This window comes from Panthera tigris, chromosome E1, assembly GCF_018350195.1.
Source record: "Panthera tigris isolate Pti1 chromosome E1, P.tigris_Pti1_mat1.1, whole genome shotgun sequence".
Taxonomy (NCBI): Eukaryota; Metazoa; Chordata; class Mammalia; order Carnivora; family Felidae; genus Panthera; species Panthera tigris.
In genome coordinates this window covers 27,057,159-27,081,463 of record NC_056673.1, presented here as the reverse complement: position 1 = coordinate 27,081,463, position 24,305 = coordinate 27,057,159, and the positions used below count along the sequence as shown (strand labels likewise).

The 24,305-nt window shown below is 35.9% G+C and overlaps 1 protein-coding gene and 1 long non-coding RNA gene across 2 annotated transcripts in view; one reads left to right on the top strand and one right to left on the bottom strand.

The window, feature by feature from the left end:
* The window catches only part of LOC122233755, a 56,333-nt gene that overhangs the window by 7,841 nt on the left and 24,187 nt on the right, over positions 1-24,305 (bottom strand). The window lies entirely within an intron of this gene.
* CLTC (clathrin heavy chain) overlaps positions 1-24,305 on the top strand; it is a 65,862-nt gene that overhangs the window by 20,481 nt on the left and 21,076 nt on the right. Inside the window, exons 2-14 of the mRNA XM_007086740.3 lie at positions 3,183-3,390; positions 6,611-6,879; positions 7,440-7,601; positions 10,922-11,035; positions 11,454-11,627; positions 14,556-14,753; positions 15,477-15,677; positions 17,783-17,935; positions 18,552-18,674; positions 19,541-19,678; positions 19,891-20,055; positions 20,262-20,442; positions 21,792-21,955. Of these exons, the coding sequence (XP_007086802.1) occupies positions 3,183-3,390; positions 6,611-6,879; positions 7,440-7,601; positions 10,922-11,035; positions 11,454-11,627; positions 14,556-14,753; positions 15,477-15,677; positions 17,783-17,935; positions 18,552-18,674; positions 19,541-19,678; positions 19,891-20,055; positions 20,262-20,442; positions 21,792-21,955 (2,250 nt within the window). The remainder of the gene's footprint in view (positions 1-3,182; positions 3,391-6,610; positions 6,880-7,439; positions 7,602-10,921; positions 11,036-11,453; positions 11,628-14,555; positions 14,754-15,476; positions 15,678-17,782; positions 17,936-18,551; positions 18,675-19,540; positions 19,679-19,890; positions 20,056-20,261; positions 20,443-21,791; positions 21,956-24,305) is intronic.

The window sequence follows — 24,305 nt, the reverse complement described above, 5'->3', positions numbered from 1 at the left end:
AGAGTCAAATGTAACTTTCTCTGAACTGATAGGAATATGTCACTTGAAGTTCTGTCACTTAACAACTGGGAGAGACTTTGTAGGAAGGAGCAGTTTCCTATGTAGTTGTATAAATGGGCATTGATTATGTATGCTTTTTAAAATGTTTAAACGTGGAATTGGTGAGAGCTTGACACTTGCCTTTTGTTTAACTTTGTTTTTTAAATAAAGCATGTCTTTCATATGGAGTATTTTGAATAGCACTAGGACATTCTTGGTAGAAAAGATAAAAAATATATATGCATAGCTTGCTTGGTAGAATGTGTAAATGAAGAATGAGAAAAAATATATATAAGGATTACATAGATTGCAAGGAGTGCAAGAACCCCATCCATTTGTAAGCAAATCTGCTTTTTCTTCAAATAAAACAACCCTGAGGTTGGAGGTCAGTGCTTACTGTTGACAACATGCTTTTTTGACTACATTTATTTGGGGACCTAGCTGGGAAGTAAGAAACACAGATTTCTCGACTTTCTTTTTTTCTTCCTCTACTGTCTTTCCTAATAGTTTTCTTTTCTTATAGTTGTCTTGCACCTACCTCTGAAGAGTAATTTGAGATTCAGTTAGTTACTATTTGACCCACACTATTAGTTTTTACTCTTTCTCAACATTCGAGGACTTAAGCTGTGACAATTGAAGCTCAAAATTGTCTTATGTGAATGCTTGCTGTAGTGACTTAGAAACCTAGAATTCTTCTTTTACAGAATAGTTTAGAAGATAACATGTTGCTCTTACACATATAGTTCTAGGTAGTCTGTAAGCCATTAGAAGTTTTTCTCCACAATTACTAGAAAGGTTACAATGGAGGGGCGCCTGGGTAGCTCAGTTGGTTAAGTGTCCAACTTTGTGGATACTTCTACAATGAAGATTAATTTATTTACTATTACATATGAGCCAGTATGCTTTGATGTCAAATATTCACTATTAACAGGTTAAAATTCCCCTACAGGGCCACCTGGGTGGCTCAGTCAGTTAAGCATTTGACTCTTGATTTCAGCTCAGGTCGTGATCTCATGGCTCATAAGATGGACCCCCACATGACTGTGGAGCCTGCTTGGGATTTTCTTTCTCCCTCTCTCTTTGCCCCTACTCTGCTCTCTCTTTCCCTCTCTCTCTCTCTCTCTCTCTCTCTCTCTCTCTCAAAAATAAATAAATAAAAAGAAAATTACATGAGTCTGAGGACCCATCCACTCAGAAAAATAGATGTATATATCTTTGAAACTAGATGGACAACTTGTTTTGTATAAGGCCTTTTGAAGCCCACCCACAATCCCTTCGTATGTGGTTGGGGTCCTCATTTATCTTCCTTCATTAGTTCTGGACCTAAAAGTTACTACAAAAGTTAAAGTCATGAAGAAATGAAAGTTAATAATTCCTAAGATTTTATTTTAACCAAATTTGTTACAAATTATTTATCAGCTTGTATACTTGCCTTGCATTGCAGTATATACTTGAATTTGTAAAGGTAGTTAATCTTCTACTTTATTATCATGTTTGTATTAATAGTTAGACTATTGCTTGACTCCTTGCCCTGGTATTCAGTAACTAAGTTATTGTAACTACACTTTGTAACTGGTTGTGCTTGCAGTCGTTGAAGTGAAAATAAAATGTAGTCTCTTAATCTTATGTTTTATTTTATTCAGAAGCTGGCCTAGTTATTAAGTGTGATTAGCAGAATTTGACAAAAGAATTTAGATAAAATACAGTTAACTTGGCTCAGGCCAGTCCATAAGAGAGTAGTGACAATGGTGGTCTCTGGGGAGGAAAATTGGATATCTGGGTGGTCACGGGCAGAAGGAAGACGTGTGTGTGTGTGTGTGTGCGGGCTTTTTAATTTTGCGTTGGATTTTGTTCCATGTGAATTTATTATCCGTTGGAAAAAAGGAAAAAAATAGTCTGGCCAAGGCTAATGAAACCTTCAGTAACTTTGTAGCGGTACTTAATCTGTTAGACTACATTTAGGCACCAGAATATTAATGACCCACTCTGGTAGAGACCTCCTTCTAGCAAGTGCCTTTTTCTCACACACTTACGTGGTTTTCAAAAACCTACCATCTTTAGATTCTCTATATTTATTTAGCAAATACTTTAATATCTTCTTAATATACAAAGCAAATCTGATTCCATTATTTTCCTTGTAAAAACCCTTAAGTAGCTTCCTTTGCCTTTGGAGACATTCAGGATTCTTACTGGGATACATTCAGCTCATCAGTTTTATTTTTTTTAATTTTTTTTTGGTAACGTTTTATTTATTTTTTGAGACAGGGAGAGACAGAGCATGAACAGGGGAGGGCCAGAGAGAGGGAGACACAGAATCTGAAACAGGCTCCAGGCTCTGAGCTGTCAGCACAGAGCCCGACGCGGGGCTTGAACTCACGGAGTGCGAGATCATGACCTGAGCCAAAGTCGGCCGCTTAACCCGCTGAGCCACCCAGGCGCCCCTCAGCTTATCAGTTTTAATTCTTTGCTCCGCAAGCCTTTCATAGTCATATATCTGGATCTTAGTATTTGTTCTTCTGTTGAGCATTCTCTTTTCTACCTTCCTTGGACACATTCCCTTAGCTGTGGGCCGCCTTTAACCAGGTCCCTCTTACATATCTTTGTTTTGGCGCTTTTGGCAAAGCATTGCCAATTGTTTACGTGTCTGCTTTTGTTAGTTCCTTTTGTTAGTTCCTTTACATAAGAACTCTGAAGTTTTAAATCTCTTTTTATGCTGAAGTTAATTTTCAGATTCCTAAAGTCCAGTACTTGTGAGCAAATGACTGCTAAATATTGAAGGGGGTAAGGGAGGACAGACCTTAAACCAAGAAAGGTCAATGACCTCAAATCCCCTGAACCACAAAAGGTAGCTGTTTCCTTTACCTTTTTATGTATTTGTTCTGCCTCTTAGTTATAACCACAAAGTTAACATATCTCTAGTTATAACTACAAGGTTATAATAAAATAGTTGAATGCTGTATTAGTTGGAAGAACTGAAGGTCCATCATTTGGCTATCAATAGCCTCATTTGAATGAATAACGGAGTTGTTACTGTTGACCTTGAAGCATTAATGGTTAAATGAGGTAATGACAATACGTGAATATCAAGTCTTTCTGATTCACTTTGTAACATGACTTATTATGTTTTTGGTTTTTTTCCCCAGCTCCAGAATCTGGGTATAAACCCAGCAAATATTGGCTTCAGTACCCTAACTATGGAGTCAGACAAATTCATCTGCATTAGAGAGAAAGTAGGAGAGCAGGCCCAGGTGGTAATCATTGATATGAATGACCCAAGTAATCCAATTCGAAGACCAATTTCAGCAGACAGCGCCATCATGAATCCAGCTAGCAAAGTAATTGCGTTGAAAGGTATAAAAGATTGTGGGGTGGTTTTCTTTCCTTTTTTTCCTTCCCTATGTATAATTTATTCAAATACAATAAAAGGATCTACCTTTTTTTGTATATTAATTTTGGTTAAATCTGCAAACTTGAAGCTGTTACTAAATTTGATTTTAACTACTTTCATGACTTGGTATGTTTCTGTGAAATGTCTTTCTATTCAGCATAGATCTATTTGGAAAAATTTTAAGTTTTAGATTTAATGAATTTAAATTTTGTACCTGCAGTGTGATAAGACTGTGCTAAGTACATAAGTCCATCTATAGAAGACAAATTAGTGATTCATATCCTGAAATAAAATATGCTTTAATATTAGCACTTAAACATTGCAAGATTTTGTTACGAAGATAAACTTAACATTTATGTTGTGCCTTTTTTATACTTCAGGTGTGTGTTTCATTTAGATTGTCATGTTCTAAAAATGTCTTGAATTGGGTGCCTGGCTGGCTCAGTCAGTAGAACATGTCAACTGTTGATCTCAGGGTCATAAATGCAAGCCTCACATTGAGTGTGAAGCCTACTTTTTAAGAAAAATGTTTTACATTTACACTGATTATTAGAAGTATATGTATATGTAGATGGGTGTTAAAGCTTTGGAATCAAGCGTATTAGAGTTTATTCAAAGTAACTTTTTAGTGTCACACAGTACAGAACTGTACAACCTATCAGTCCAAGCAGTTCAAAGAACCTCATACTGTCTGGGAGACTATCTTAATTTTTTTCCTTTGAACTATAGAATGAGAATGTAATTGATCCCCCCTTTTTTTTAATTTAAAAAATGCTTATTATTTTATTTTAATAATTATTTGAGAGAGAACATGAGAGGGCAGGGATGGGCAGAAAGCAAGGGAGAAAGAGAATCCCAAGCAGGCTCTGCACTGACAGCAAATTCGTGAGTTTGAGCCCCGTGTTGGGCTCAAACTCATGAACTGGGAGATTATGACCTGAGCTGAGATCCAGAGTCAGACGCTTAACTGACTGAACCACGTAGGTGCCCCAAATGTGTGTTTATTTTTGAGAGAGAGAGAGAAAGAGAAAGAAAGAAAGAGAAAGTGGGGCAGAGAGAGAGGGAAACAGAGGATCCAAAGCAGGCTCCTCGCTGTCAGCATAGAGCTTGATGTGGGTCTCGAGCTCACGAACTGTGAGATCATGACCTGAGCTGAAGTTGGATGCTAACAGACTGAGCCACCCAGGCGTCCCAGCCCTTTCAAACAGTAGTTTATGAGAAGGCTAAGTGACAAGCTGGCTGACTCTAAAGTCATTTAACTGTCTATACTTTGCTTTATTGTTTTTCTTCTTGGTAGTAGGAGAAGGCTTTAGGTTCCTAGTAATTTCTTGATAAATTTGTTAGGTGAGTTGTTAAAGGTGCTGAAGTGTTTAAACAGATTTTCTTCACATTATTTAAACTTTGTATTTAGTAGTAATACTGGTTAGGGATTAAATGCAGGGTTGGGGGCAAGCATATTCAAATAACTACGTCACCATTAACATATCCAAGATAGGAGTTGTTGATCTCATCTTAAGGAAAGGTCCCAGCTTTCACTTAGGACCGCATGTTTTATAGCAGCAAGCTATAAAACAATTGCTTCTGTTAAACAGTACACATATTATACTTTAAGGTATTAAGCTCCCTTCAGCCTCCTTAAAGAATTTAGATTCAACTGCTTAGCACCTCTCACACCTCTCTATTAAAAGGCCATCATTTTAATTTTCTCACAGTTCTTTTCTATTTTTAATGTTATTGTTATCTTATCACATTTCTTAATGCTTTCTTATGTGTGCAGATGGTGAGTTAATCTTAAATTAGATTGTATTAGTTATTGTCCTGTTATATAAAAAGAATAAATTGGAAAGATTTTCAGAGCATTGTAATAGCATTATAGATTTGTGCCTATATGTCTACACTACAGAGTTAAGCTGTTAACCCTCACCCTCTTCTCCCAAATCACCCTACATATATTTACTCCAACCCCTCTTGTGTTAAAAAAACAAAACAAAACAATAAAAGTCTGATTAGGGATTGGGAAAGGTAGCAGAGAAAAATAAGTCATTCCCCAATACTGCTTCCCTCTGAAGGGAAATCCTTGGCTTCTTTTTATAAACAGGACTATAACTAACAATTGTTCAAGTCTGGTTGTGGTTTACATATTGTGTGGGATGGGAATAGCATTCTTTGTTTTATGAAAGAAGTTTTTACATATGTGGTAAGAAGGGTCATGGTACAAAGCTATATGTTTTGTGTCCCATCCCATCACCCCTCCCTTGCTACTACCTTATAATTTTTGTTCTTCAAGAGCCAGATTCTCTGTGGCTCAGGAATGGAGTTTTCCTTAGTCTCTAAGGGCTAATCTGGGTTAGAGAGCCTAGTGATAGCTGTGGGCTTTGACCTCTATTAATTTAGACCTAATCACTTTTTCAGACTGATAGATTTCAAATTAGAATTATAAGCCCTTGCATCTGACTCAATGAACTCTTAACACTCAAGGCAAATGTCATCCTTTTACCATTGTATTAAATGGATAAAGCTTGAATTTTGTTCTTATCTCCAGTATATTAACAGCATCTGAAACTGCCCTCCTTTGTTTCCTCCTTCTTTTTCTCCGGCACCTCCACCTTTCCCTGTGTATCTTAAACCAGTTTTAGCATGCACTTCTTTTATGTACTAGTAGTGTAAGACTGAGTTGAGGTTGATCCTCCTTCAAAAAGCAGTTTCCACAAGATTTTATTGGATGGGGGATGACTGCCTCTTAAAAAGTAGACATTTTCCCCCATGTGTTTGTATCAGATTTGCTTTGTTCTGTGTACCTGCAACTAACTTAATTTATGCATAAAGTAAACCTTCTTAATTAAAGCCTGAAGGCTACAATCTTGTTTTCCATGATTATTAAGTGAGCTATTCTTTAGACTCATTTTCAGTTGGGATTTAGAAATGTATAGCAGTCATCTATCTATTTAAAATGTCTGTTAGAGATAATAAAGTTTTTGCTTCAGCTGTAGATATAGATTGTGGATTTAGTCTTAGCTATCTCTACAAAGGTTGCTGCTCTAGCAGTGTCACTTGTGTAGTTGGTTATTAGTCTCCTAACAGAACCATTTTGTTTGAAAGTTACAAATCGCTAGTCTAGCTATATAATAATTTATCCTGCACTTTGTTTTCTTAATGACTCACAATTCTTAATTTTGTTTTTAGCTGGGAAAACTCTTCAGATATTTAACATTGAAATGAAAAGTAAAATGAAGGCCCATACCATGACTGATGATGTCACTTTCTGGAAATGGATCTCTTTGAATACGGTTGCTCTTGTTACGGATAATGCAGTTTATCATTGGAGTATGGAAGGAGAGTCTCAGCCAGTGAAAATGTTTGATCGCCATTCTAGCCTTGCAGGGTGCCAGATTATCAATTATCGTACAGATGCAAAGCAAAAGTGGTTACTTCTGACTGGCATATCTGCACAGGTAACATTTTTCTAGATGTTTGATAAAAGGTATAGAGAATGAATGTGCTCAGAATGCAGTTTATTTTGAAATTAGGTTGTCTATGCTTGGTCCTGGTGAATGAGACTTATTTGGAAAGACTTCGTTTTTTAAGAAATAAAGGTTGCTAGCTTAATGGCTTTATGCTGACAATACGTTTTCAGAGTACTCTTACCAGGTGATTTTAGGTTTAGGTTTTACTTGCAGTTTGAGTGGATATTGAGTTCCTGTGTGAATGATTTGGAACTTATTATGGCTATTTATTGCAGAATGAGTTTTCTAATATATATTCTTTTAAGATAGTGTAAAGAGATGGTTGTATATGAGGCACATTTTAAGTATTCATATTGTTTTAATAAGGTAATGTTGGAGCCAAATTTTAAATGAAGAGGTATCAAATCTACATTGAGAGACTACATTATCAAGAATTATAAATCCTGCCAAAAGTGATATAAAACACTCTAATTATTTTACCTCTTGATGAATCTGGGCGTTATTGATTCATTGGGTCTCCAAACTTTATTCTCTTTGATCTTTTGTAGCAAAATCGTGTGGTGGGAGCTATGCAGTTATATTCTGTAGATAGGAAAGTATCTCAGCCCATTGAAGGACACGCGGCTAGTTTTGCGCAGTTTAAGATGGAAGGAAATGCAGAAGAATCAACGTTATTTTGTTTTGCAGTACGGGGTCAAGCTGGAGGGAAGGTAAGTTTTGGCTTTGGAAGTTGTTAGTGAGCACTGATCTTTGTCTCTCTACTAATTAGTCCTCTAATTTCAAAATAGTCTTACCCTTCATTGTTAATTTTTAATTTTTTTTCTTTAATGGACTGTGCATGAATTTTTAAAAAATTTTTAAAAATGTTTTATTTGAGAGAGAGAGAGAGAGAGAGAGAGAGAGAGAGAGAGGGAACGAGTGGGGGAGGGGCAGAGAGAAAGGGGGACGAATGATCCCAAGAGGGGGTCTGCACTGACAGCAGAGAGCCTGATGCAGGGTTCACATTCACAAACCATGAGATCTAGACCTGAGCTGAACTCGGAGGCTTAACCTACTGAGACAACCAGCTGCCCCAAAGTTGTTCTGATGTTGTTGTTGTTGTTTTTTAAGTTTACTTACTTTGAGAGAGACCAAGAGAGTGTGAGCAGGGGAAGGGCAGAGAAAGAAGGAGAATCTCAAGCAGGCTCCACGCCGTCAGCACAGAACCCATTCAGGGCTCGAACTCACATACTGTGAGATTATGACCTGAGCTGAAATCAGGAGTCGGATGCTTAATCTGCTGTGCCACCCAAGCACCCCGTTAATTTGTTTGTAATATTCAGATTTATGGTGACTTAGTTTGTTTAAATTCTGCTTCTAGTGATACATATCTAAAATGAATTAGTGTTTTCTTGTGATACTTGTCTAAAATGAGTAATGTTGTTTAACAACTTTTTTATATCAGCTCTTTAAGGGGCGCCTGGGTGGCTCAGTCAGTTAAGCATCCAACTTTAGCTCAGGTCATGATCTCACGGTCCGTGAGTTTGAGCCCCGCGTCAGGCTCTGTGCTGACAGCTCAGGGCCTGGAGCCTGTTTCAGATTCTGTGTCTCCCTCTCTCTCTGCCCCTCCCCTGCTCATGCTCTGTCTCTCTGTCTCAAAAATAAATAAAAACATTTAAAAAAAAATTTATATTGGCTCTTTAACACTATTTTTATTGCCTTTACCAAAGGCCTTTGTTTTTAAACTTTACTGCGTGTAAGAGTGATTAGGGTTGCTGCAATGTACATTTGTCTGCCTTACATCTGGAGAGGCTGGTCCAGGGGTACCTGTGTGGCTTAGTTGGTTAAGCGTCTGACTGTTGACTTAGGTCATGATCTCATGGTTCAGTTTGTGAGATCCAGCCCTATGTCAGGCTCTGTAATGATAGTGTGGAGCCTGCTTAGGATTCTCTTTTTCTCCCTCTCTCTCTCTCTGCCCCTGCCCTGCTTACACTCTCCCACTTAAGCTCTCAAAATAAATTTTTAAGGGGCGCCTGGGTGGCTCAGTCGGTTGAGCGGCCGACTTCGGCTCAGGTCACGATCTCGCGGTCTGTGAGTTCGAGCCCCGCGTCGGGCTCTGTGCTGACAGCTCGGAGCCTGGAGCCTGTTTCCGGTTCTGTGTCTCCCTCTCTCTGACCCTCCCCCGTTCATGCTCTGTCTCTCTCTGTCTCAAAAATAAATAAACATTAAAAAAAATGAAAAAAAAAATAAATTTTTAAGAAATTAAAAACATAATCTCATTCAGTAAGTGGAGCTCATAATCTGCAGTTTAAATGCCATAGGTGTCTAGATGGGTATGGACTACAATTTGAGTATTATCGTCCTAAGTCAGCTTCTCAACCCTGGCTGTACGTTGGAATCACCTAGACAAATTGAAGTACTTTATATATTGGGATTCTTAGTTACAGACAACAGAAAGAAGGCCTGGTTGGTTAGAGTATAAAAAGTTTAGGGAAAAGATAATGGATTATTTACATTTAGTTAGGAAGGTTTAAACCCAAGCTTGGAAAAAATGAGGAATAAAGGAGAATGGGCAGTAGTCATGGTCCCAGCCTAAAGCCCTGCCATAGAACTTTGGGGACTCAGCTACTGCTATGACTGTACTTCTGGATGCCACAGTTAGTACTGCTGGCTGTAGAAACTCATAAGATCGAGATTGCTTGAAATCTGTAGTCTCTTAGCAGAGAGGGAACATATGCGCAGAGAGTTAAAATTCTGCCTAAAATTTCAGGGTAAGAATCCCTGAAGTGAGGAATGATCCAACCATCCTTTCAATATGACAAGGATAGAAAACATTGGTATTTATGTCTCAATTGGTACACTTTAACAAAAAGACACATAAGTTTTAGAAATCAGATCTTATCCTTAAGACATAAGGCTGAGACATTTTTTTGAAAAGTCCAAAAACTGTCATTTTTCTAGTATCTGAAAACCTGTGCCTGAGCCTATAGTCTGCCATGGCTTTTGGAAGGCAGCTATATTCTGTACTATAGTCTGCCATGGCTTTTGAAGGAAGACCCAGTTCTTTTCAGTATAGGTAGTTATCCTAATTAAGGATGAGACCCTACAAGTTTCATATGGTATATATCTTGGAAACCATATTGTTTTCTTGTTTGAGTCCATTCTTGACATGACTAAGCTAAATATATAATACTTTTTTACTGAGATTATTTACTTTCTTTTGCCTGGCTGATGTACAGCATCAGATATTTTAAACCAAAATATTCTCATCCATGAGGTGTATGTGATTAGAGAGACAGTTTAGGTGTATACTTTCCATCTGTGTTAGAGTAGATGTATAGGCAGAGAAGGATTTAACAATTTGAGTTAGAGTTCTATTTGGAAATGCTAAATTATCATTGAAAACCATGAGAAGGTGCCTTTGTTGGTAATATATTACCAGTCTGTGTCCTTAATACAAGGTAGATTGAGGTATGATCCCTGTATTCATTTAACTTTTTAAAGTTTTTATCTTGAAATAATACAAGGACAGCACAGAGAGATGCCTATGTTCTTTACCTAGTTTTTGGTTACATCTTACAGAGTTATATAGTACAGTAGAAAAACTAGAAACAGATGTTAGTACAATTGTGTTATTCTGTGTCATTTAATAGGAGTAGATTCATGATACATACTATCTTCCCTCCTGCAACCCCTTTTTAGTCACACCCACTTGCTCCCTTCTCTCCCCACATCTGTAACTCCTGACAAGTACTAATTTACTCTCTGTTTGTATAATATGTCACTTCAAGAATGCTATATAAGTAGAACTGTATAGCTTGTGACCTTTTGAGATTAGCACTTTTTTTTTCACTTGGCATAATGTCCATGAGACTTTTTTTTTTTTTTTTTTTTTTACTGAGGAGTATTCCATGCTATGGTTGTACCATAGTTTAATATTCACCTATTTTGGGACATTTGGGTTGTTTCCAGTCTGGGGCTACAAATAAAGCTGCTGTGATCAACTGGTAAATGATCTAGATTTATATCAATTTTATTTTCTTGTGAACAGTTACATATCATTGAAGTTGGCACACCACCTACAGGGAATCAGCCCTTTCCAAAGAAGGCAGTGGATGTTTTCTTTCCTCCAGAAGCACAAAATGACTTTCCTGTTGCAATGCAGGTATTTTAAGTAAAACAAATGGACTTTTAAAATCTCTCCTCATTACAAAACTAACCCCAAACTGCTACTTACAGTCAATATTAATAGTGCTTAGAGGAGTATCCTTTATTTAATAGTAAAGTTTATTAGTAAAACTTTGTGAAGAAATATTCTTAACATTCACATAATACGTAAACTGGGTTATCGTAAGTTCAAAATTATGTTTTCTCTTTTATACATTTTATTCATACTCTTTTTTACAGTAAGAGCTTGGGATATTAACGTGCTATAAAAAGGAGAAACCATACATACGTTAACTTTAAAAATTTTTCATATACGCCTCTTGTCAAAGTTCTAGAATTTACCATATCTGAAATGGAATTAAGTTTTTTCTTTGTAGATTCATGATTTTACTGAAGTGTTGATTTTCTTTATACAGATCAGTGAAAAGCATGATGTAGTGTTCTTGATTACTAAGTATGGTTATATCCACCTCTATGATCTTGAGACTGGTACCTGTATCTACATGAATAGAATCAGTGGAGAAACAATCTTTGTCACTGCACCTCATGAAGCCACAGCTGGAATAATTGGAGTAAACAGAAAGGGACAAGTAAGGAAACCTTGAAACTTAAATTAAGCAATAAAGTAACACTGCTGTTAGCTTTTCTTTTTCCTAAAAAGCAAATGTGATTTGGATGTCAGAAAATAATATATACATAAAAATACAGAAGCACGTGATAAAAAGTCTCTCTTTGATCCTGTCTTAGAGAAAGAAACTGACATATAGCCACTTAGGATTGTGTTTATCTGTCTTTATTGTCAAAAGAAATGACTCTCCATACAAAGAAATTATTTGGGTCACATTTTACAGACACCATACTTTCTTTTCAATAGGGTTTTTTTTTTTTTTGTTCCTGTGATTGCTAAAACAGATAATCAACTATTGGGAAAAGAATTCTCTCTACATCTCTTTTCCTAACTCTAATTATTATTAAATATTTAATGTTGGAAGGTGATATGTTATGGTAGCTATTGTGGGGTACCTGGAAAGTTATCCAATTACATAGGGAAAATATTAGTTCTGAAATTGTCACATTGAACAGACCTCTTCACAGCACCTGACAAGTGATCGTTTTTCTCTTTTCTTAGTATTTTAATGTTCCACCAGGAAGTATCTTATTTTCAAAAAAATGGTTAAAATTTCAAAAGCAATACTGTTATTGGTCTTGCCTTTTGCTAGTTTTCCTTCCGGTTAGTATTTTTCCCAGATAGAAGTGGATAGGGTAATGTATGTATGTAAAGAGGCAAATATTATAGAGAAAGGGAGTCTTTCTCTACCTATCATTCCCTATCTCCTTCCCACACCTGGTTAGGTGCTCCTGCTTTATGCCCCTAGAATTTAGGTAGCTCTCCTCATAGCACATATCACAGTGAGTTAATTACCAATTACTTGTTAAACTGCTTCAGTTGCTATTCTTCATTAGGAAAGGGACTTTTCTTTGTTTAATTGTATTTCTACACCAGTCACTGTCTGGGCACTAAAACAACTTTAAAAATTCAGTAGCTTTCATTTTATTCAGTTGTATGGATCTCTCTTGGAAAAATCAAGAATGCATTGGCCTTTTGGTGAACTAGGTTAGTGATAATTTAATAATCATGAAGTTGTTAAGCCAAAGATCTTTTTATTTCTGCCACTGTGCTGATGGTTTTAAGATAATGCTTAAACTAAAGTATCTGGAAGAGTTTCACCTTGTATATTTGCTGTTCATAACTCTGATTTTAAGAATTTATTGATCACCTTCCCCAACAGATTTTGTGTGCCAGTTGCTCTGAGTAGGGAGATGAGTGTTTATAGTAAGCTTAGGACATTTCCTCCACTCTTTGATCAAAGCCAACTACAGTTGGACATATTCCCTAAGAATGAAGTCATGGTTTCTATTTGTTTGAAAATGAAAAGCTATCAAGAGAAGATTTTTGCCAATATCTAGCTTAAATTCTGAACTTGGTAGAACTGAGTGGGTACTTTAGAAGGTAGAGAGGAACCTTCTCTGTCCCTTGTAGATCTTAAGTACTGGTTGCTAGAAATCTGCTAGAATAGTCTAAAAATAGGATGAAGATGAAACTAATGGATTTGGTGTCTGGGGAAGATAAAGGTGTAGCAATTAGTAGGAAGCTTCAGGCAGTGTAGTTGGAACGAGATTTGTTCATCTTTACTTTTCCTAGGAGCTAAGCATGAAAAGAGTCAGGTCCAGAATGCAAACTGTTAAGAAAGTAATTCCTTCCTTTAATGTCTTAATTTGTAGTAGAATGACATGGGGCAGATACAAGATAGCCATAGCTTTGGGGGTGGGGCGGGGAGATCTGACCTATAGAAGTGAAAGCATTTTGGAAGTTAAAATTTCTTCATTTTTCTCAAAAGGAAACAGAACAGGCAAGGTACACTGTTACTGTCTGTTTGGTTACTGAGTTCTCAGATTGTATTTTTATTCTTAGTCCTAGGACAGAAATTTCACATTTTCATTTATTTAACAAATATTAAGCATTTATTTTGGGCAAAACACTGTCTGGTACTAATAATGCAGCTAAGGAAAGATACATCCCTGTCCTTATGTGGAATAGTGACTAAGAAATAGATGAGAAATTGTAGTATTAGAAGTGCTGTTGGGATAATGTAAGTAGTTTATAAGCTGAGGTATATAACCATCTTTGATGTTGGGGAGAGGAATGGATATGAACATAGTGAAGGAAAGGTTCCCTTTTACATGTCAATTGATAGTAGTTTAGATTCTAGGCAAATAGGGCAGGATTCTGTGGCAGTGACATTTTAAGAGGACTAGGATGAGTAACTGTTCCCCAAATAGAAGCAATGGAAAGTGCTCTTTACTGATGCTACATTTATTAAGCAACTGGTGTATACCTTGCATTACATTAGGTGCTTAAGGATTCAGTGGTCTCTCCCCTCATTGTTATATAATTTGGCCTCTAGGAATATAAATGTAATTAAAGAAAATTACTGAAAATCCTTGTTTAAAAAAAAAATCCTGAAGTTAAGAAGAATATACCTTAAACTTCTTCCAGCTGAGCCCTAGATTTCATTTAGATTTCATAGCTTTTTCAGAGTCCTGTAGGTTGTCGAGACTGTGTCTCTCAAGAATTGATAAACAAAATGGAGAGCTGTCTTTCAGAGCTCAACTAAATGGGAGCCTTTGGTATTAACCATGTTAAGAATGAATGGATGGTAGCAAAGCCATTTGTTTGGACAATATGAAGATAGTATGAAATAGGGAGTTATTTGTCTTACAGAATGGCCATATTGTAGGAATCCGCAACTGTTTAGCAACTCTTCAGCCTTCTCTGTCCTGGCTTTTTTTTTTTTTTTTTTTTTCCTTTAAATTAAAAAAAATATTTATGGCAATAAGAAAACAACTGTCACAATTTCATTACCTTATGACTCAGTAGTAAACAGCTCTAAACAGATTTGGTATCTTTGATAGCCAAATGAATACATTGCAGCTATTCATTAATCTTTAAATTTCAGGTTCTGTCAGTATGCGTGGAAGAAGAAAACATAATTCCTTATATCACCAATGTCCTACAAAATCCTGATTTGGCTCTGAGAATGGCTGTACGTAATAACTTAGCTGGTGCTGAAGAACTCTTTGCCCGGAAATTTAATGCTCTTTTTGCCCAGGGAAATTACTCAGAGGCAGCAAAGGTAGCTGCTAATGCACCAAAGGTAAATAGCTATGAAGTTGCCATGATTGGATTAATGTTAATAAGTTCTGTTTCTAATACTGTTAGGAGTGGAACCAGTTCTCCACAGAGAAAACTGATCCTTTTTAGCTTGCATTTCCTTTAGTCATATATGAGTTACATGTCAGTGCCTCTAGATTTGGTTAGCTTTTTAAAACTCAGATGTCTGATATGTAGATCTAGCAAACTATGATTTACATAGATGTAATAATGTTCAGTTACTTAGTTACAATACTGATTGTCCTCATCAATGATAGTTACTGATTTTATTTCTAAGATTTGAAAAGTTAAGTAGAGCATGTTAGTAAGATTTGTCTGAAGTTTAGTTGAGTTTATTCTTACCAGCTTTGTATTATGTTGGACTGAATTAACCTTACACCTTGATCAATCAGCATTATGAAATTTGCACTTAATGTAAACCTAGAACAATAGCTAGCTATAACTAGTTTATGATTATGCTGTTCTCTCATACAATGGCATTGTAATTGGGTTGATAGATTTCTGATTCTGAATAATCTCATAACCTTGAACCAGAGGCGTGACAGACATTTACTGAATCTTTACCATTCAGTGTATTGAAGATTTTAAATTTATTATTGGTAGATGAAATCATGCTTTTAAGATTGGTCTAAGAGATCCGTGGAGTTATTAGTGTGATGTTGGATCACCTATTAAGAGGAGTCTTTAACATTTCTCTTTCTTAAAGGGAATCCTTCGTACTCCAGACACTATCCGTCGGTTCCAGAGTGTCCCAGCCCAGCCAGGTCAAACTTCTCCTCTACTTCAGTACTTTGGAATTCTCTTGGACCAGGGCCAACTAAACAAATATGAATCCTTAGAACTATGTAGGCCTGTACTTCAGCAAGGGCGGAAACAGCTTTTGGAGAAATGGTTAAAAGAAGATAAGGTACATTAACTTAACATATTTTTGCTTTGATTGCATTAAATACCACGGTAGCCAGTTAAAAACATTTAGGCTGCACCAAAATGTCCACTATTTACTGCTTGCAGGAGTAGAACAAGGACAGACATTACATGAGATGCATAAACTTAACTACCTTTTGAAAATAACGTTTTTTGTGGCATGTTGAGATAGGGTATTTTTGTTCAGTTTTTTAAATGGAATCCAGGATTCTTGTTTGGTGCTTAAAACTACTAACCTGGAAACAAATTGCTATCCTTTTGCTTTAGGAAAAGTGTAGTGAGAAAGGCCTATTTCAGTATACATTCATATTTGTCAACATGTGTAACACTCATTTGAAAATAAGAATATATTCTTGTCTTTCACATTCCACGCTTGATAAGCACAGTAGTTTTAACCATATAAATGCCATATATATATATAATATATATATATATATATATGTTTTTTAAACTTCCCAAGTATCATCAAAGTTGTCATATTTGCTTCTTATAACCATGTTTGGATGTACAAGGGAAACATAAAATGTTGGATCATTGATACGAAGACATCAGGCCTGTCTAATTAGCAGTGATAGAGATTCCTAAAGTGATTTCACATAAAGTTAATTTGCATTATATGGAAAAATATTTAACTAGTTTCTTGAAATTTTTAAAAATGTGGACCTTTAAAATCTGTTGTTGACCAGCTTTCTTTACTATAGGATTTCCCTATGCTTTTTATATTTACTCAGTACTTACTAATTTCTTTTTACACAGAGCATCTGATAGTGCTGTTTCCTAAAGCACATTATGGGAACTATTGCTTACTTGTAAGGCAACTAACAAATTTAAATGTTGCATTGGTGGCATTATTCCTTTCGTAACCACCATAAAAAGCCTTTTCCACAAAGTAGCATTATTGAATTGTTCTCTCTTATGCCACTGTCGAGAACTAAGGTGGTACTGTTTAAAGTACTCTTGAGTAATGAATAACTTTTAATGTTATTATACCTTTCAGTTTTAGTGTATTTGATAATATTTTTACATTAGTGATTCTTAGCCCTTGTTTCTTGACCCAGCTTTTGGCAGTCTTATAGGATACTAGAGAATAGTACTTCAGAGTTGGGATGCTTGGACAGGAGTCTGTGCTGAAGAATAGTTACTAGCCACACTAGCGAGTATTTGAGATGCGTCCTAGTTGTTTCAGATAAGGGAGGAGGATGGGAACAACCAAAGTAACTGAGTTGACCTATACAGCCTTGTGAAAGCTTTTTTGGTGTATGGTCCTGTGGGATCCATTTATGGTAAAAGGGACACTGATCAACTCTACATTAGTTAGCACATACAGTTAAGAGGTATAGGCTCTGGTAGAACTTACTTGTCAGTGATAACGCTGTTCTCTAACATTACTATTAAAAGTAGAAAATCAACTCTGGTATATAAGGCAAAGCTCTTAGGGAAACTGTTTTCCAGATTGGGCAGCTGACTGACTCAGCTTTGAATAGCACAGAGGAGGATATCTGCTTGTATACCACCCCAAAAGTGTATAGTTTTTATCTCTTTGACCCTGTAAAATTCGTATATCCTGCTTTACAACCTTCAGTCCGAAAGTCAAAATGATAATGGAGCTTAGATCCTTCAGACATACAGATTACATCATAATTTTAAGAAGGGTCCTTATGATAAGCCTCATCTGGCTCTTAAATACTAAATTTGCATTTGGTTACATTACCTTAAAAGTTGCATTATTTTTGGAAAATTGGGACCATGTGGGTCTGATATCTGAATACAGTATTCTTAATAGAAATACAGGATTCTGCTTTTAAATACTTACCTTCCTAGCAAAGTAGTTGTAACATCTTTATGCATGAAGTCCTGGTGGGCTTTTTATCCTTAAGTAGGATGTGTGGAGAATTCTCCTGAGACTGTCTTGTGAATACAAGATCAAGAGTCTTTACTAACCACAACGCTTGCATATTTATAATATATTCTGGGATAATTGAGTAAGTGCCTGTCATACTAGTTTTAATTTATAGTGGAAGTGATATCAACTATTTATTTATAAAATAGCTCATGGATTACTAAACAATCTCTTTTTCCTTTGGACAGCTGGAATGTTCTGAAGAACTGGGTGATCTTGTGAAATCTGTGGACCCTACCTTGGCACTTAGTGTGTACCTGAGGGCTAACGTCCCAAATAAAGTAATTCAGTGCTTTGCAGAAACAGGTCAAGTCCAGAAGATTGTTTTATATGCTAAAAAAGTGAGTTCAATGAAACAGATTCTCAATATAACTTTGTCAAAACATTGAGAAATTAGCCTATAGGAACTGTCAGTGACTTTAATAGTGAATTTCTTTAAATTTAGAATTACTTGAAGAAGTATAAACATTCTGTTTTAGTTCTCACATACAGAATTATGCTTATTCAGAGATGGAGACACTGGGGCACCTGGCTGGCGTAGTAAGCAGACATGCAGGGCTGATTGAGGGGTTGTGAGTTCAAGCCCCATGTTGGGTGGAGAGATTACTTTAAAAAAAAAAAAAAAGATTTTAAAAAAAATGGAGGCACTCTTGCTTGGCTTCTCAGAATTTAACATGTCAGGGGCCTGTTACCTGTTAGAACAAACTTCGAAATGGTCATTCATTGAAACTAAGTCAGTTATAAAAATTTATAGCTATTCATTCAGGTACGTTTGCCACCAAGGTGTCTCTTTGCCTAATATAAACAAACCAGAGTCAGTTAGCATGTTAAGTTAAAACTGAGTTTGTACTTTCACCAGTAGTTCTATATTAGCAAAATTCTGTTGTAGAAAAAGCCTTTAAATGATATAAACATGAAACTTTGCAGCAAAGTTGCAAATTTTTTTTCTATTTGTAGGTTGGATATACTCCAGACTGGATATTTTTGCTGAGAAATGTCATGCGTATCAGTCCAGATCAGGGACAGCAGTTTGCTCAAATGTTAGTTCAGGATGAAGAACCACTTGCTGATATCACACAGGTAAAGGCATTAAAATGCATTCTGTAGAAGGTAAGATTTAAATAGGGAATGGAGGGATCTGGGTTTAAACAGCTTTGGAGAAAAATGGGTTATTAACCTTCCAATTTGTAGAAACTAGAGTGTGTTCATCTACATGCATAAACCTCAAGTGTCTTATTAAAAAATACAAAAACAAAAGTTGCAGAAGACTGGACAGGAAGATACCACCTATATACAGTTTTAAAACATGCAAAACAGGGGCACCTGGGTGGCTCAGTAGGTTGAGCATTCAACTCTTGATTTCAGCTCAGGTCTTTATCCCAGAATCCTGGGATTGAGCTCCAGGCTAGGCACAGAGCTTGTTTGGGATTCTTTTTCTCTCCCTCTCTCGTCCCTCTTCCCTGCTCACACACATGTGCTCTTGCTCTCTCTCAAATAAAAATTTAAAAAATGTGCAAAACAAACACCATCTTGTTTAGAGATGTATGTATTAAAAATATGAAAAATACATGGGAATAATAAAACACAAAGGATGGTTGCTACTGTTGGATGAGGGAAGAGATGCATAGAGGAGGTGGGAGTCACAGATTCCTTCATATTTTGTATTTTAAATATTTCATTACAATTTTGAAGCTATTGTTTTGATTATATTGTGCTATTATATAGTATCTTGAAATACTTTGTTTTTACCAGAACTAAAAATAACTGCAGATGACAAAAATTTATTCTTAAATTGTGAAGTGATATTGTATAAATAATATTTAAATCTGGGATTTGGTCTGGCAATTTTTTATATGTAAAGTAAGAGATTTCATTTATGTATTGTCAGCAATATCATAGAGCAGGCTTTAAACATATTAATTTCCTCTAAATCCTTTTTTTTCCAGATTGTGGATGTCTTTATGGAATACAATCTAATTCAGCAGTGTACTGCATTCTTGCTTGATGCCCTGAAGAATAATCGCCCATCTGAAGGTCCTTTACAGACACGGTTGCTTGAGATGAACCTTATGCATGCACCTCAGGTATGTTTTTTCCTGTTTTTTTTAAGGCATGTTTCCAACATTGTTTTAGTAGTTAATTAGAGCTGCATAGATTAAGCTATTTGAAGCTACTGAGATGCCTTTGTACTCTCTCCTTTGTTAATTGACTACTGAATCTTCATGTGTAATCTAGGTATAGAATTATTAATATAAATGGGGTATAAAATAAATTTGTCCTATTTGTGTTTTTATAGGTTGCAGATGCTATTCTAGGGAATCAGATGTTTACACATTATGACCGGGCTCATATTGCTCAGCTGTGTGAAAAGGCTGGTCTACTGCAGCGTGCATTAGAACACTTCACTGATTTATATGACATAAAACGTGCAGTTGTTCACACCCATCTTCTTAACCCTGAGGTATTACAGTCTTACCTAACAGAAGCTATTATGATTAATAGGTTTATTGAAAATTTGTTTGTAGCACTGAATAATAGTAATTTCATTCCACCATTAGGTTCAATGTTATTTTATTTATTTATTTATTTATTTATTTATTTATTTATTTATTTACCTACCTACCTACCTACCTACCTGCCTGCCTGCCTGTTTATTTTGTCCTCTAGTGGTTAGTGAATTACTTTGGGTCCTTATCAGTAGAAGACTCCCTAGAATGCCTCAGGGCCATGCTGTCTGCCAATATTCGTCAGAATCTGCAGATCTGTGTTCAAGTGGCTTCCAAGTATCACGAACAACTGTCAACTCAATCTCTGATTGAACTTTTTGAATCTTTCAAGAGTTTTGAAGGTAATTAAGAGTTTCTGAATTGTTTTAAATTAAGATAGCCAAGAGGGGGTTTTGTTACAATCATGGGCTGTTGGAAATTCTTTCTACAAGATCAGTTTTATGGGATAGTTTTGAGTTTTATTTAATAAATGTCAACTCTTTTGTGCCGAGTTCTGGGGATGTGCAGTGAACAAGACTGTCTGCTTGGATATTTTAGAGATGAATTAAAGGCAGAATTTTAAGACCCAAATATATGTAGTAGCTTTGTCAGAATTGTATAAAATAAAAATACAAATGATGAAGTATAATAAGATTTCATGCTTATGTTGTCTGAATCTTACAGTGGCAAATGTTTCTAGCCAAGGACATTTTGTGACTTGTCACTATATACTGGGTTTTCTCCATCTTCGCACTATAGTTAATTTAGGCTGGATAATTTATTTCGGGGGTGGGTTGTCATGTGCATGCAGGATATTCAGTAGCATCCGTGGCTTCTGCCCGGTAGATGCTAGTAGCATCAGCTGCACCAGTTGTGGCCACTAAAAGTGTCTTCACACATTGCCAAATGTCTGTCTTCTGGGAAGGAAATCACCTCATTTGAGAATCACTGCTGTACCAAGTACTAAATCACTGTTGGGTTACTCTTGGGTTTATTACCTTTTTTTCCTTCTTTTTGTCATAACTGTTCTCGATAGAAGGAATGAGAGGTTTCTACTAGTTTTCTCTTTCTGTATGTTAACTATGCACTAAATTGATTTTGTTCATTCAAGTACAGTATCTAATAGCCACGTGTAGCCATATAAAGTAATTAAAATTGAATACAATTAAAATTTTAGATCTTTAGTCACAGTAGCCACATTTCAGGTGATTAATAGCTGCATGTGGTTAGCAGCTCCCATGTTGGACAGTGCAGATCTAGAACATTTTCATCATTGTAGAATGTTCTGTTGGGCAGCACTGTATTAAATTCTTTTCAAACTGCTTTTGTGTTTTTCCTATTAACTACATATAGGAAAAACCTGCTATAGGGGACATTTAAAATTTCTCATAGGGAATATGGTGTGATTTTTAGCTTTCGTACTAAGTAGCTGTCCCCCTATTTCTCAACTACTAGAAGACACTGAATTGTTCTGTAGGGATTAAAGTGCAAGTCCATTTATTGAACTGATTACTAGATTAATTAGTATTCTTAATTGAGCTATTCTTAATTGAGCGTTTTGAGCAACCAGTTTGGGGGGGGTGCTTATTCAACATAACTTTTTAAACTGAGGTATAATTGTCATAGTATTTTTTAATTGCTTAAATATTTTTCAGTTCTATCATTCTCAGAGGTGTATGTATCCTTAATTTCAGTTATTTGTCTCTTTAAGGTCTCTTTTATTTTCTGGGATCCATTGTTAACTTTAGTCAGGACCCAGATGTGCACTTTAAGTATATTCAGGCAGCTTGCAAGACTGGGCAGATCAAAGAAGTAGAAAGAATCTGCAGAGAAAGCAACTGCTATGATCCTGAGCGAGTCAAGAATTTTCTCAAGGTAAGTGGTTTTGAGTAATGCACTTTCTGGTTGGATTGAAGATCAACAGTTCTACATGGGTTTCATCATAGTATTGATGAATATCTTTATTGAAAATATCTTTTTTTCCCTAAACGGGGAAATTTTTAATATTCTTGTATTTTGTGCTGAATTATTTCTTCCAAATGTGATACTCTATGGGTTTCCTCTGAAATAGGGAGGGGAATTGGTAAATAATACCTAAGAATGATGAGCTCTTAAAAAAGAAAAAAAGAATGACCATCTTTTTAAAAGAAGAAAAAAAAAATAGCACTATGTCAAAGGAATTTCCTTTCTTTTATTTCAGTTTTGAAAAGTGGTTGGAGATTCTCCACGTCATTTTAGAATTTCGTGTATGCTCCTTTTGAAGATTAAGATCAGCTTGCCCTCAGTGTCCTTTTCAGGAGCCTCTATTATATACAAAGCATTCTGTTATCTGAGAAACATCAGTTTACCTCTTATCAAATTAGCTTTTCTCTAGAAACTGAGTGTTAATCATATATAGTTCATTAAACTGAAGGTAAGATCAAACAGAAAAAACCCTCACTCCGTGGCAGTAGTTATAGAGAAGTAAGAACTGCCTGTGTTGGAGTGAAGAGTAATGGTTAAAAGATCTTTAGCTCTTTAAAACATACTTAAGGGCACCTGAATTTGTTTAATGTTTACTTAACTTTATTTATACCCACTAGTTCCATTGTGAAAAAAATAAAACTTCAGAATTGGCATTTGTCGATAAAAATCAGGTAGACTATGGAACACTCAGACTACCCCTTTAAAATATATGTATTTATATATTTCGTATTTGAATTATATAGAATGATTCCAGAAACTATGTATAAAATTCTTAAGTATTTCGTGCCTTTTGGAAGCATTTTACCTTGAAACTAAAACCAAAATGTTTATTTTGTAATTCAGTAAAAAATATAGGCTTTTCCTATTCCTACACTGTTATTTTGGATAATCTATGGTTTTATTAACTGCTCCTTTGAAGAATCACTACTGGGTTCTAGATTAAATAGCTAAACTCTTAGAGGTTTTCGTGTAATGTAGTAGTTAAAATGTAGAAGTTGCCCCATAGTTTAGATGAAAAGATAAACACTCCCCCAGAGTATAACTTTATAATATCTTGGCCATCATGAGTATTCTGAGTAGCCTGGCCAGTCTGATGTATTTGAATCCATGTCTTTCTGGTGTCAAAAAGCCCTCCAAAGGAGAAGTATTTGATACTTCATGCTTGACTAGAGTATCCATGACAATAGTTCACTTCCTCCTTTGAGTATCGGCACTGTTTCCTTTTTTTAAAAATACTACCAGACTCTTACACTATCTTTTTTATTGTTAGGAAGCTCTTGACTGTTAAGCTTCAGTTGTCATTTCTTTAGAATTGTGTTTTGTATTTTTGAGTCGTTGATGTGCAAAACGAGACTAAATTAACTTTTTCACTTAATTATCTTAAACTTAAAAAAAAAAAAAAGATCTTCTGGATTCTAGCATGGTGCAGTCATAGGTTGCTTAGCCCCCCTGAGATGTAATGAGAGAGGACTCCCCTTCCATACATCACACTATGAATTAGGTGCAGATCTGGTAGAGTAGGGAAATGGATATGGATTTTGGGCTTTTAAACTAGTCAGACCTGGTTCAAATTCTATTTCTGTTATTAGCTATTATTCAGTATCTGTCTGTTATCTCAGGCAAATTAACTAGTGTGCCTTAGTCTTGGTTTCTCCAACCAGAAGCTGTGTTGATCAAGTTAAGTACCTTGTATGCCATAGGTGTTCAAGTGATAACTCTTGTTAATGTACTGTATTGGTGGGCCTGAAAATAAGGTAGAATCAGCCTACATATGCTCTCTTTCTATCAGGCAGGTTTTCTTTTTGGTTTTAAGTTATTCCTGACTTTGTGAAGGAATTTTAATTCCAGCCTAAGTTAGATGTAAACCTCGTGTCTTATCTTCAGTCTGAGATGGAAGCTCAGTACTAAGATGCTACTGTTGTTTTCAACCTTTCACCTCAGTGGTAAGAATGAACATACTAGGCCCTTTACTCACTTTACTTATTGACCTGTATAGTGTAGCTACAATGCTGCATCTCATCATCACTGTCATTAAACTTCAGTTTGGAGGTATTAGCTATATGAGAATTGGTGGTATAAGTAAATTGTGGTAAGAAAAGTAATCTTGAACATTGAAGTGCCAATTACATGTTAGCCACCAGGAATACAGAGATTGGTAGATTATGACTTCTCTTTAAAGTAGCTTGTGAGCCAGGATGAAATGATATCATTAGCATCATCTGACTCACGCATTAACCCTGTGGAACTGTGGCTGTCTGTA